The following is a 13,647-nucleotide window of genomic DNA, read 5'->3' as shown; positions in this document are numbered from 1 at the left end:
GTGAATCCACCCCAATATCCCAACGCAAAAAAAATTTCCTCTTCGGCTGTCTGGCATTAAGCTAACCAGTTATAAAAGCTGGCTACTGTGTTTTAAGGGATTGTAATGGAATAGCTTGAGCTTCCTATGTCTGAGTTCAATCAGATCTGTAGGCCGAGTTTGGTAACCTTTGTTTTTGAGGTCACCCCATAAAAATTAATCAAGCGGAGCTAGGTCAAGGGAACGGGTCGGCCATTCACTCGCGCCACGTCTTCCAAACCACCGGTATGAGAATATTGTATTTAAATATTGCCTCATTAGAACACCATAGTGTTGCAGTGCTCCGTATTGTCGGGAAAAAAAACATGTTTGGAAGTCTGAACCAAAACTAGCCTGTGGAAGAGGAACTCTCATTTTGGAGCATATCTTGATACTTGTTAGCATTTAAATTTCCATCGATAAAAAGGTCCTATATTTGAAATACGTATTACACCAGTCCACACTATAACTTTGTGGCGTTGTTATATGTAACACTCTAATACCAAGTGTGAGTTAAAATTATCTTAATGCTGGCAGTTATGCCTGTTATTATGTCCATTCAACATCAAAATCGACTCATCTGAGAATACAATATCGTCTAAAAGAATGTTGCTTTGAACAATTCTAGCCATTATAATTTCACAGAATTCCGTCCGACGATTAAACTGGTCTTCGCTCAGTTGTTGTACCAAGGAAACACGGTATACTTAAAAAATTTTTCTTCATTAAAACTTTACCAATTGATTCACGATTGTTGCTTAAAGATTGTGTTGCAGATCTAAGTGATTTATTTGGATTTTGAATGAGAGACTGCAATTGTCTAACGAGCCATCTTCGTCTGTCAAAGTAGTTGGTCGTCCAGGTCTGACACGATTCTTAATACTACCAGTTTCTTAACACTGTAAATTTGCAAATAGGATTCCCATTAGGAAAACGTTAACTGAATGGAACTTTAACTTCTTGTATTTCTGTAAAGTCTGGGGCTTGCATTATTACTCCAGCCGCCCATCATTAAAAGTGTTATTCTTTCACGCTCATTATGCGACGTAGCTAAACACAAAGAACTTTAAAAGTATATGTTAAAATTTACAACTTACAGTAATAGTATATGGCTGTAATAACTTATTTAGCTTGGAAAGAAACTGATAAAGAGAGGTGACGTGAGATAACCAGCCGTTTTGAGTAAATCCTCAACAAAGCCACTAATTTTTACTTAACAGTATATTTCTTTTGGCAGCAGGTATTTATGATTACACTTATCACTTTGAATGATGGCCGGAGGGAATATAAAAACACCTACTTTGAAATTACTTCAGTCAAATAAGTGTTCCCTTCAACATGTTTCAGGTACAATATTAGTTATTTCTTATGTACAACATATAAAACGTTTTAAACACATTTTTACGTTAACTTTTTCCAACTAGATTATTTCAAAGTCCTTTTGTGGCATTATTTTACAATAAACTAGACCTTTAAAATAGCGTACAACTCAATATAGATTGCTTTAAAAGATTTACTTCTTACCCCCGACGGGCCGTACCACCAAGGAGCCATCTAATCCAGTTAACTAGCTTACTGTTACCAGTAACATTATGCCAAATGCGTCTGATACATATTTTGTCCTTTAAAAGTAATAAACATTTTAAGACTACAGCTTTTTAAGGTAGCAAAATTCTCTCTCTTTTATTACCAAATGGTACATTGTTATATTCAAAATAAAAAATTACATTTTCAAATTGAATGTTATTACCATGTTACGTGATGCTTAGATTTACACTAAAAATAAAGCTAATAAGTTTATAATGATAACTTTAACAGTAAATATATTCGAATACAAATATTTTTGTAACTAAAATCATATCATGTCCATGGTTGAATATTTGCTTACACTTATAATATGTTTAACCTTGAATAGCTACAATAACATTACTAAATACAATATATATATACTAATCACTGTGTTGAATAGAAGTAAACAAAAGAACCATTTTCACTTCTATATTTCGGGGGATTTAATACCCCTAAATATTGTATATACTATATATATATATATATATATATATATATATATATATATATATATATATATATATATATTATAGTGAATGAAGATTTTTTGAGCGTTTGAAATTTGGAATATGTGCTAATATTCATTAGTGGTATTAAATATTTTATAATGTTTGATCTTCTTGTTTGAATCCTCACTTTCTTTTTCATATAAATCTGTTGTAAATATTTGTACAGTTATATTTATCTAAAGAAGTGTAGTTGGGTACACGAACATTTATAAACATTTTCAATCATGATACAATGCCTTGTTTTTTATTTGTTAAAGAGAACAACCTATTTCTGTGAATGTATACTGTGATAATTTAACTCTGAAACATTACCACTATTCATTTTCCCCGTTTAAAATACATAGTTACTATAAATCATTTTTAAATTTAGTGTTATACATTAATCAGTGTAGTCACTAGGAGCAATAATCAACAAAACTGTCTAGTGATTTCGCCATGGCTTTCCAATGTTAGAATCCAGGGCTGGCTGTAGGATGGTACTCAGAAGTGTATTCCAGTGAGACTTATGTGTTCTATGTTTAAAGTAGTTTTAATTATATAAATTCTATGCAATATTTTTATACATCAAAAGGTTTTCTTTTAAGACTAAAACAAGATATCCATTGCTAAAGTATACTGTAATTAAATCGTAAAGTGTACACAAAGTTAATATACGAGTAAAAGGTGTTATAGAGCAATTAAAATTATTTGTCGATTTTCACAAAATGCTTTCAAATTTACTCTATCTAAAACTTAATATTCTGTAGATTGATGAAGATATATTTATATAAAAGTTATTTCCTTTGGATAAGAATCTAGAGATTTATTCATAGAAGTGTTTAATTACAATAGTCATGACAATTCTCATATCACATTTAGGGTTAATTGTAAGACAGGGCCTTATGGCCCTAAATTCGCCCTTTTGTATATATAATACAAATAAAGTCATTTGAATTTGAATTTGAATTTGAATTTTTGTGTATGGGCATTAATTGGCATAACACAGAAAATGTATATGTATCGAAGAAAATCTAACAGTAAATGTGTTTTTACTTTCCCTTATAGTTTTGTTAGCCTTTCGTGGTCTGGAGCGTAAATTCAGATATCAAACAAAACATCAGTTTCTCGTTCATATATGCTTTGTTAATTAGTCTCCAATGGGACGAGTAAATTGGAATAGATCTGAGATCCTTTAGATTCATTTCAGCATCCCGAATATTGTACACCTTCTGTAACAATAACAGAATCACATTTTAGTTTACTAAGGAGCATTATAGTATTACTCCAGTTATTAGTACATCAGCGATAATATACAATATATCTGTCTAAATTTAACCTGGTTATATATTTATATTAGTTCCTAAATATTATATTAACCACTTCTCGTATACTAATAACATGTCAAAGCCAGCTAAGACGAAATTTGCCCAGAAGCTTTTTTACTTATAAAAGGCTTTGCATTATTATCTCAATACATTAATTGTAACCTTATATCGAAAGATCTAATGCCCCTTTTCTCTGAAGAAATTTGTACTCCCAGGAGTTTTGTACATGCTTTTGATGTGTAGCAATATTATTGAACAATGATTTCAAGCGCATTGTTCATAAACCTCTATATTTTTGTGGTGCTGAAAATAGTTTACATCATCCGCTCTCATGACTCAGATATATATCTACGTATACGGATCAACATACGTATCAATTATTTTATTTAACATTAAATTTTAAAAAAACAGATCCCATCTCTTCTACTTAGCAATATTAATAATCCGCCTCGTAACTTGCAAACCCGTTCAACGCAGAATCCAGTAAACTCATTAAATGAATATTTATAATACATAGATTATCAGTATAAACTTACCTAATTTTATCGTGTATATCCCCAATATCGATCCACTGTACCTGTTAAATACAATCCAGCATAGGACAACACAGGATAACTCCGGAAAACATTAATGGATATTTTGGTAATAATCATGCACAGTTTGTTAATATGCTTAGTCCTTATAACCCATATTCAGCTAACATTTTAATAAATATAACATATATTCCACTAATATTTTTTTAAACAATTTCTCCATGAGATATCTAGTGTGGCTGTATGAGCTGTTGTGCCATGGTGCTCATTCTCTTTGAACGGAATTGGCACAAAAACGAATTTTTTATTTTGATCTAAACTATACATGCATTTTTTCCTCCGACACATTATCGCATGATCATGGTAATACAAAATAGACGAATTTATGAACCTATCCATATTTGTATCTATTATCATAACGCAGCAGGAACATAATAAATCTACTTAAAATAATATATAGTTTTTATGTAACAGAAATTGTTAAGAGTAATTTACAGAAAACTTTCCACAAAAATTGATTTTGTATCTATTGTCTTAATGGATACATATTTAGAAGGCCATGAAGAGGGAATAGACTTTTAATTTTCCTTAGTAATACCATATTTTAGATAGTGCAACAATAAATTGTATTTGTTATCTTGAGTTCTTTTTTCTGTAAATCTTTAATTAAAATTTTATTTTTAGTAGTGCCGGTACGATAAAATTTAAGCTATAGTAAAACAACTGGTTAAGTTCTTATGTGTAACAATTTAAACAACCTTTGGCATATATTTTGGAGGTTTATGCGCATAAGCGTCCGGAGAACATGTTGCTCATTCTACTTTATCATTCCAGCAAAAATGTATCCCGTTGCGGATTAGCATAGTACTTAAGCATATGGTAAATACTGGGATGATGGAGAGCCCAAACATATCTTTAAATTTGTTCTAAGTATGCATGAATAAATGTCAATGTTATGGTCAAGTAGATAAACATTTTAAAGGTGTTTTAGAACATATATTGATAATAAAGACGATTCATGGCCTACGTTGGATCAGGAAATGAAACGTAATCGGCTCCAAACTAAGAAGTCTGGATGACATAGAAGATATGCAATTGACATACGATCAGCCCGATGAGTGAATCAAATCCATTGCAATCTGTATGGACGACATGGAAAATAGTTAAATTGAAGCAAGGTGAACCTACCACATTATTAATCACTGTTATGACAAATCGAACATTGAACCATTTGTATGAGATGGAAAGTCGTGCGTAGAACATCGCTGTTGTAACTGACTTGCAAAGTGAGACGAACGAGATGGAAAGAAGTGTAAATGTAACTTGAACCTCCATTATATGCTCATTGCTATTTATTTCGATTCAAATATTTGTGGTATTAAACTAAAAAAGAAACTATAAATGCAATGGATGTACTCTATATTTATATTTAATGTAATACGATACAAAGGAGAGCATTACAAAATAACCCTTGAAAAGCAAAAGGCGATAAAGAGTATCTAAATATCTCAAGAGGTTTTCGAGTAAACTGAAGAGCATTGATGGTACTTGTATTCTATCGATCTCGACATTCCTTTACTCGGTGCTAGTGCATGCCTGAACTCTCATGAACTCTAAACGAAATTTTAAGTGCACATACAAGTTACCTCACAATCCCTAAGGGTAGCAACGTATATCACGGACCCAACATGTCCTCCTTAACATCGTGTCGAATTAGCATTCTCTGAGATAACTCTTTGAATAAGGGTCCTATAAACTTAAATCTAGTTATAAAGGTTAATCTTGGTCTAACAGAAAGAACAGTATTTATTTTTGGTTAAAGTTCAAAGAGCACGTGCCGTAGTTTCCTTTTATAATCCATTATAAATATTTATTGAGAGAAGTATCAAACTTTTACATCCGGGTATACGTGTCTACTGACTCTTTGAATAACTATAGTAAATTCACCCATTTGATCTCGTTCTAGAGTCCCAGAAACGCAGGACCTAAAACAGGCTATCTCACCTAGATGAAAACATATTTCCAAATGAATCCGAGTTAACTTGTACAATTTAGGCAGGAATTCTAACTACTGCAATCCATCCCGTTTCACTGCAAATTGTTTGGGAATTTTAGATCTCTAACTAAGGTTATGCTCATACAATTATAGAAGGTACTAATGAGTTATAATCCTAATACTTTTAATTTTTATTACTAAGCTATGATTGTCTGTTACGTTTATTCCTTTCAACAACCAAACTATCAAATAATCGATAGTCAAAAAATGTGACTAAAGATATTTCTTATTATTTCAATATTCACAAAATGTTTCTAAATGAGATAGCTATTCTAAATCTTTCATTTGAGGTATTAGAAACCCTATATTTTACCTCATAATAAGAATAAGTTTGAAAAATACCTTTATTTGAACTTTTTCAATATTACTAACTTATTTCTGAAAATTTTCAATCCTCGTCAAAATGTTATGTTAGTTGTAAATAGCTCATCAATTTAGCTTAGACTTTTTGTGTGGACTACCCATGTCACTAATCTGTTAATTTTACAGGAACACATACCGGGGGAAAGGGACAGGCTTCAGGTAGGTCGGTGCCTTTGGTGAAGTAGCTCCAGGTTTCTTCTTTGGAGTCGAGCATGTCGCAAATTTTGTTCTTTCTAAAGGTGAAGTAGTACTCACAGGAATTGGGGTCATCCTTTGTGGCGCACTTGTACATCTCTAGGACTATCTGCCAAAAGAACAGGTGAATATATTAGAATGTGAAAAATTTGGTTTTAATATTTATTGTATAATTTTGGTGGTATGATTAATTGACTCACTGAAACTGATAAGAAAAATGGTTTAACATTAGTAATGAGATTACAGAAATAAACAAAAAAAACACAATGTATCACGTAAATATTTTAACATCCATTGAGGAGTAGAACAATTATATAGATCTTTCTAGAAAGTTACGTAGAACGTTCACCACTTTCATTGCCGTTCACCAGAACGTTATTAACACTAAGTGACAACACACACAAACAAGACAAGTCGCAGTTATGTGTCAAGTGAGATCGTTAACGTATTCCAACCGCCCAATCGATCCTGTTGGAAGTGAGAGTGTCATCACAGCCGAGCCCGTCCTGAGAGGGCCGCCGATGTTTCCGTACCAGTTATCGACTAAACAACGCGGACAGTCGCAGTCGGGTGCGAGCTTTGGAGGTGGGCGTGTTGTGTTCTTACTTCCCGCCTGCTGTGGCCAACTCATTTGATAACGATTAGGCAAGTATGCATTAGACTAGTTGTTCTGGCAGAGACTAATATATTTACAGTAATTGCAACCAATTTTGTGGCTATCATCCAGAGGGAAGTTGAGCCAGTAGGTAAACTAGGTTCGATGTAACCATACACATCAGTATTTTATAATTTGACTTACACTATGGATTTTAAAAATTGATGTTATCAGCTCTTCGTAAATGTTTAATGGTTCCACTAAATAAGATTGTTAATGCACTTTTTTAATACCTTCTGGAGTAAACATATAACGAGTTGAAGTTTTGTTATTAATACGTTTGATTGACATTGAAATAATAAGTAATGTTTTTACTCCAGCTTTAACCTAATTTAACTAGTTATTTTTACTGTTAATACTATAATCTTTTTGCAGAGTTCTAGATGTATGGGCCTATGAGTTTTTCTTTTAAGCAAAACTGCAAATTAAATAAGAAAGTTTAAATTTTTATATTAGTTAATGGTTTTAGCACAAAATATTTTTTATCTATAAATACAGCCACAATCTAACTATTTATTAAGGTTGGTATTTTTTTATAAAGTTTTTGATGTTTTAAAATTTATTTCTTTTATAGGTGGTTTTCCCAAGGGGGTGCCTGAAATATAAAAACTGTTGTTATGCTCTGAGATGGTTTCCAATTCAATTTTTAAAACCAAAATAACTAATGTTACAAGTATTGTAGTAAGAGTTTTTAATGTAGGAAAATGTCACAACTTATTGACTGATATTATTTATACTGATGAAGTAAAATTTGTTTGACACATTATGCAACTCCAATTTAGGAGCCGGATGTAATGGCGGCCATCTTGCCTTCAGCTTCATAAGTAAAATGGTAAAACACGAATATTGTTTAGTGTTTTCAAAATTTTTATTGCTTACTTATAACAGATATTTAGCATTTTTAAACTTTTTTATTTAATTATGTTAAAAGAATGAAACACACTTGAAACAACGAAAAGTTATATGGATGCGTATCATTCTATGAAATACCATCTTATTAGAAGTAAACCATGCAGTGTGTCGCTAACAGGCTTGCAATTAGCATACAAAATTTCTCTAGTTGCAGTTACTGTTGAGATACCCTACGAATAAGACATCCAAGATTAATAGTGATAAGTGTTTGAAGCATACATAACTATTTTAATAACATCAACCTATGTGATTGTCACACAAGCAAAGAAAACGAAAAATGTATAAAAAGTCTCACATACGTTGTTTGTTACGAGACGACTGTCAGAAGCGGAACTTGCCTTTGTGCGTAATCAATGATTGTTACTATACATACTAGGAACATTGGAAGAAACCTTACAAGAATGGGTCGGTCCAAAGTCTCAGTAATGTTTATCTGGCCGCTGATAATGAACCTGTTGAGGCCGACTTGGCTGATAACGAGGTTGGTGAACTGGATAGGCGTGTCAGCAGGGTCGGGGCAGGGCTCCAGTCGCTCCACTTGGACACTCATTCGAGGCTGTCAACAAAGTTTAAAACTGTAACACTCAGATTATTGCTTCCATGAACAATGAAAATTTAGACATCTGTTAATTTATATAACCCAATTAATAAAACCCAATCGTGAAATAAACCTTGCAGAAGTGTTACACGCTATAAGATCTCAATTATAAAATGTATTGTTACAGTCAAAACTGGAATCCAGTTCTTAATGTTATTAAATAGTAGTGAGAATTAATTTTAACTCGTCAATACCTAACTTAACTTTTGGCCCAGTTACGTTCTTATAATTACTTTTGACTACTCAAAAATTATTTTAACCAAACTCTAAAGACAAACATAATTTTTAAATTTAATTTAATTTGATATAAGTTAAGACTGAAAATATATTCAAAATCAGTTTTTGCCGATACAGTTTTATTATAGCTAATTTGGTCGGATTGGTAATAACTAGCTTAGCCTGTTTATGTATTATGTTGAATGAAAATCTTTAATATCAAAAACATGTTTTCTGCCATCCTATTCGTATCTATTTTTATTGAATTAGAGGGGAAATAACAGAACCTATTACTATTTAAAATCAAGATAGTTATCGTTTTTACCTAATTATATAATTATTTTATGATACAGTAGGTTTAAAAGGTTACCTTTTAACACCATTACAGACTTTTAAAGCACTTTGAACAACCAAATAATTCTTTCCCTTTGCAATTTTCGTTTCCTTAAGCCATATTTAGTTTCACAGCTAAAATAAAAATATACTTGCTACATTTTAACATATTTATCTGCCCCTGCAGTACGAAATAAAATTTCCTTTTCCATGGTTCGTGTTGAATTACATCAGGGCAAGTCTGAAATTCCGAAATTCGAAGATATTTCAGGATAGGAAAATAATTTGTAACTATTAAAACAACGATTTTACACATGATTTTGTAAAATCTTGTAATATATAGTGTAATCTAATAAAAATAGGAATGTATAAATATGTAGCAAATCACTGCACCAATCAAAGATAGGTTTAACAAAAATGTTAAGTTTAAATTAGGTTTTGAATTTAATTTACTATACAAAACTAATTTGGGCAATACAATTTTCGTTGAAACTGGTGTTGAATATTCAAAGCTTCTTTAGACTATGACATTGGATAAATTCAGGTTTTACTGGACAATACCAGTTTTGAAATTAATAAATATACAGTAGGTATGATATACACAATAAAGTTAAATTTACATATAATATTATGTATATACATTAAAATATAGTATACAATAAAAATTAAATTTGTTTAAATGGTAGTAGCCTAATTTAATTTAAATAAATCTTGAATTACCAAAAGTACTTGCTCCAATGGGACTCGAGCCAGGATCTCTACTTGCTGGGTGAGTGCGCCACCATTGCAACACAAAAGCCCTTACTTTTCAAAATTATATTATATTTTTTGTTCATACTTTATTACATAAAGAGAAATAACCAAAACAAAAACTACAAGAATAATTTTGTATAGAAATCTGTATAAGTATATGTAAGAAAATAGACTGGTGCTCTGTTTGGAAAACGTTAAATTAATAGGCTATTATGATTCCAACTGAGGCTGGCATCGATTTGAAACGCAGAAAATGAAGGAAATATCACTTATCTATGAGTCTCGGATTTATGTGGGTGAAATGATCAGTTCTATGAGGTCGGAAATAAATTATTACGTTCTTGGTCAGGGTAAAAGTAGGGGGTTCTCGTAAAATAAATTTGACAGATTTTAAAAGCTATAGATCGCGTTGCCTTAAGTACATAGTTGATTTATTATAAGCCATGTGTCATTGGTATATAGGATGGTAGGGCTAAAAGAGAATGAACGAGATTTTTCAAATATAAAACAATAATTGAGCCTTATAGCCTCGGATGTCTGGAAATAGACGTATAGGAGTTATATAATAGAGAAATAAGTTTTGATATGTTCTTTACATATTTTATGCCATCAAGAAAAGCTTATATAGGCTCAAATTTTATACCATTCTCGAGTCTGAGTATTACTTATATTTGTAAACAATATGTACAAATGAGTATTTTATACTTACATTTAAAACTATAGCTTTGAACAAGTGATTTTAAATTTACTTCATCTGAGTTGTATGGAACTCTTTTAAACGAGCAATTATATATTTTTTAACTATTGGGAATATTAGTTCTAGTTAAAAATAATTTATATTTAAACTTATATTCAGCACTGTTTATAAAGTCCATTATTTAATAAAACTAGCTTTATATTGAAGTATGGAAAATTATTAAAACATCCAACATCCAAGAACTCTATATCGTCCTCGAAAGTTTTTTTTCCTAAAAGGTAAATAAATATACAACAACTTACTAATCGGTTGGTGATCATTTTGAGAGGGTTGGCTGGAAGTGCTGGTACCCAGACAGTGGTACAAACCACCAGTAAAACCACCAACGTGTTACACATGACAGCTGTATTGTTCGGTGTATCACGACAATGTATCTAACACAGGCGGAGTGTTTTAATGCTGCTCTACATTAGCAATACATATCCGGTTTCAGTGACGGACAGCAACGATTGGATTCAATTATAAAACACGTGCGCCTTTCAAATACATTAATTAGGGACGAATCGTCTCATATCTGTATTAATCGTTGAAATAGAACTTTATTATTTGGGTTAAAATGTTTTTTTTTGCAAATGCTCCAACAAATCATAATGTAACTGACATAAAATGCAATTCTTTTCAATCTCATTTTTTAAAGCTTTTGCTAAAATAAAATTAACAGAGAAATTAGCCCTTTGTATCTGAACCCAATACGAAATTGCAGCTCATTGAGATTAATTAAATTAAAAGCACGGATGGATCCTGCTCAACCTTCAATTGAAAAAGAAAGAAAATTAAACTCAGGACGCCCCTCTAGGAAAAAATGTTTTAATGTAAAGTTACATTAGCACTAGTAATTACAATTACGTTAAGCAATAAAACGTCTAAAACCTACTAACCTGTGTTTTTGATATCAGATGTTCAAACTGCTGTCCCAGGACAGTTTGACAATGCCCGAGCCTGTTATAGAAATTAGAAACAGCGCGCTGTATGGATTCATGGTTTATGGCGTATGGTTTTTTAAATTATCGCTACTATTTTGTCCGTAAGGTCGTAATACACTGGGGTTTCGATTTATAGACGCTATTTTTAATGTGACCCAACACAAAGTAGTCAAGTAGGGATCTTAGTGGCCACTCGATACTTCCTATTAAAATATTCACATAGAATATTTAGAGTTTAAGATAATCGGCTGTATCCTAAATAACAGTGTGAAGGTTTCTATACTATATACGAGATCACTGATAATGTACCCATTTATATTTGTAATCATTACTGAAAATTCTTTTTTTGTGTGTTACACTCTGCATCGAACCATGAAAATACGTTTCAATATTCGTCGTTGAAAATAATTTAATATCTCCCAGCTAGAAGAATTTTCAAACACTTCTTTCATTAAAAATTGTAATTCAAAATTATCTTTTAACCTAATATACCGTCACGATTAAATTTCTTACTTTATTTATTTTGTGATTTTCTGTCCAGTTGAATGAGAAATATACATGACTAAATGTTTACAAGAATAAACTACACAACGATGACTATACTTTTTGGAACACTCCATGAGCTTATAACAGCCATGAGATGAAGGGTCATTTTCATTGCAATTCATATTATTGTATTTAGAAACGGACCATCTAGCTTCTAAAAGCTCAAGAGTTTTATGTTTGGATAATCAAACGTCTTGCAACGTCTGGAAGATCTCGTCATGCAGAATTACCACCATGTTATGAACTTCTTTCATTTGGAAGCTTTTGGGATGTGAGAGTTCCATCACCTGTGATTTGGGCTTCTAGTTCTCACTGTCTGAGGTTTTTTTACACTGATTTTATTACATTTGACAGGTATATATAAATCAACCAAATGACGTTATTTGAATCATATTCAATACGTAGAAAAGGGCGAATTTAGGTCAATAAGGACAATTACAAACAACACTTACAATTAATCCTAAACAGTTATATATCATTTTAAATGAGTTACTGAAAGTATTACAGTTTCGATATTACAGTTACTGTACTGAAAGTAGTACAGTTTCGTACGTTCTTTGATAATATAGTATGCTTCATTTTGAGGAAATCAGATCAGTTCTATATGCAGCATCGAAGATGAAACAATAGACAAGATTGTTTTACAAAGATCAATTTAGTTTCTCTCATTCAAGAATGGAAATATTGGAAATTTTATGAAATATTTCTAAAAATAATTAAATTAAAAAAAAGGAATCGAAAAAAATTAAATAAAACGTGCAGTGAGTAATTTCTAGTTGGATTAAAACTTATTAATAAAACAATACTAAACAGCGCATCTACAATTTTGGAAAATTTCATGAAAACAAAAATGTTTGAGAGCAAATAGATGGGTCCCTACATATACACTGTCTTAAGAACAATTTGGTCAAAACTTTTGAATTTTATTGATTTAAAATTAAGAACTTACAAAGTTCTACGCTTTGGTAACTTAAAAACATTGAACAAAACAAAAACTTACAATTAGTATTGAAATAATGAGAAATGCATTTTTAATACTTCTTGAAGATAAAGGTTGCAGTACTAATTAAAACTGATCCTCAATTAAAAGTGACTACAACAAGGATAAGCTAGAGATGTCATGATGGAACTCATAAGGAAGAATACTTTTTTCACCAAAAGGAAGATTTAAAGAGCAAGTAATCAATACTGATTGTGATATTCTGTTAACTGAACTAAATAATAGATGAACGAACATCACAGGGGTCAAGACAATGTTTTTACCATTGTTGATTTCACCTTCAATTAATGAAGGAGAGAAATATTACCACAGGTTATTTACAAATCACATATTGACAGGGTTTTATCTTCTCACATTAATTTCCTATGAGGGATGAAAATGTTGATTAAAAAAAGTATAAATCCCTT

The 13,647-nt window shown here is 31.3% G+C and overlaps 1 protein-coding gene across 1 annotated transcript; it reads right to left on the bottom strand.

The window, feature by feature from the left end:
- Window positions 1-2,918: 2,918 nt before the first annotated feature.
- Window positions 2,919-11,190, bottom strand: LOC124362385. Its single transcript, XM_046816825.1, has 4 exons — window positions 11,014-11,190; window positions 8,512-8,670; window positions 6,489-6,656; window positions 2,919-3,304 (listed from the first exon to the last, which is right to left on the bottom strand). Exons 1-4 carry the CDS (start codon window positions 11,107-11,109, stop codon window positions 3,146-3,148), a joined length of 582 nt encoding a protein of 193 aa, XP_046672781.1. The 5' UTR covers window positions 11,110-11,190; the 3' UTR covers window positions 2,919-3,145.
- Between the last annotated feature and the right edge of the window lie 2,457 nt (window positions 11,191-13,647).

The sequence above is a fragment of the Homalodisca vitripennis genome, chromosome 5 (assembly GCF_021130785.1).
Source record: "Homalodisca vitripennis isolate AUS2020 chromosome 5, UT_GWSS_2.1, whole genome shotgun sequence".
Lineage (NCBI taxonomy): Eukaryota > Metazoa > Arthropoda > Insecta > Hemiptera > Cicadellidae > Homalodisca > Homalodisca vitripennis.
The sequence above is the reverse complement of the archived record's forward strand: the minus strand, read 5'-3'. Positions and strand labels throughout refer to the sequence as shown.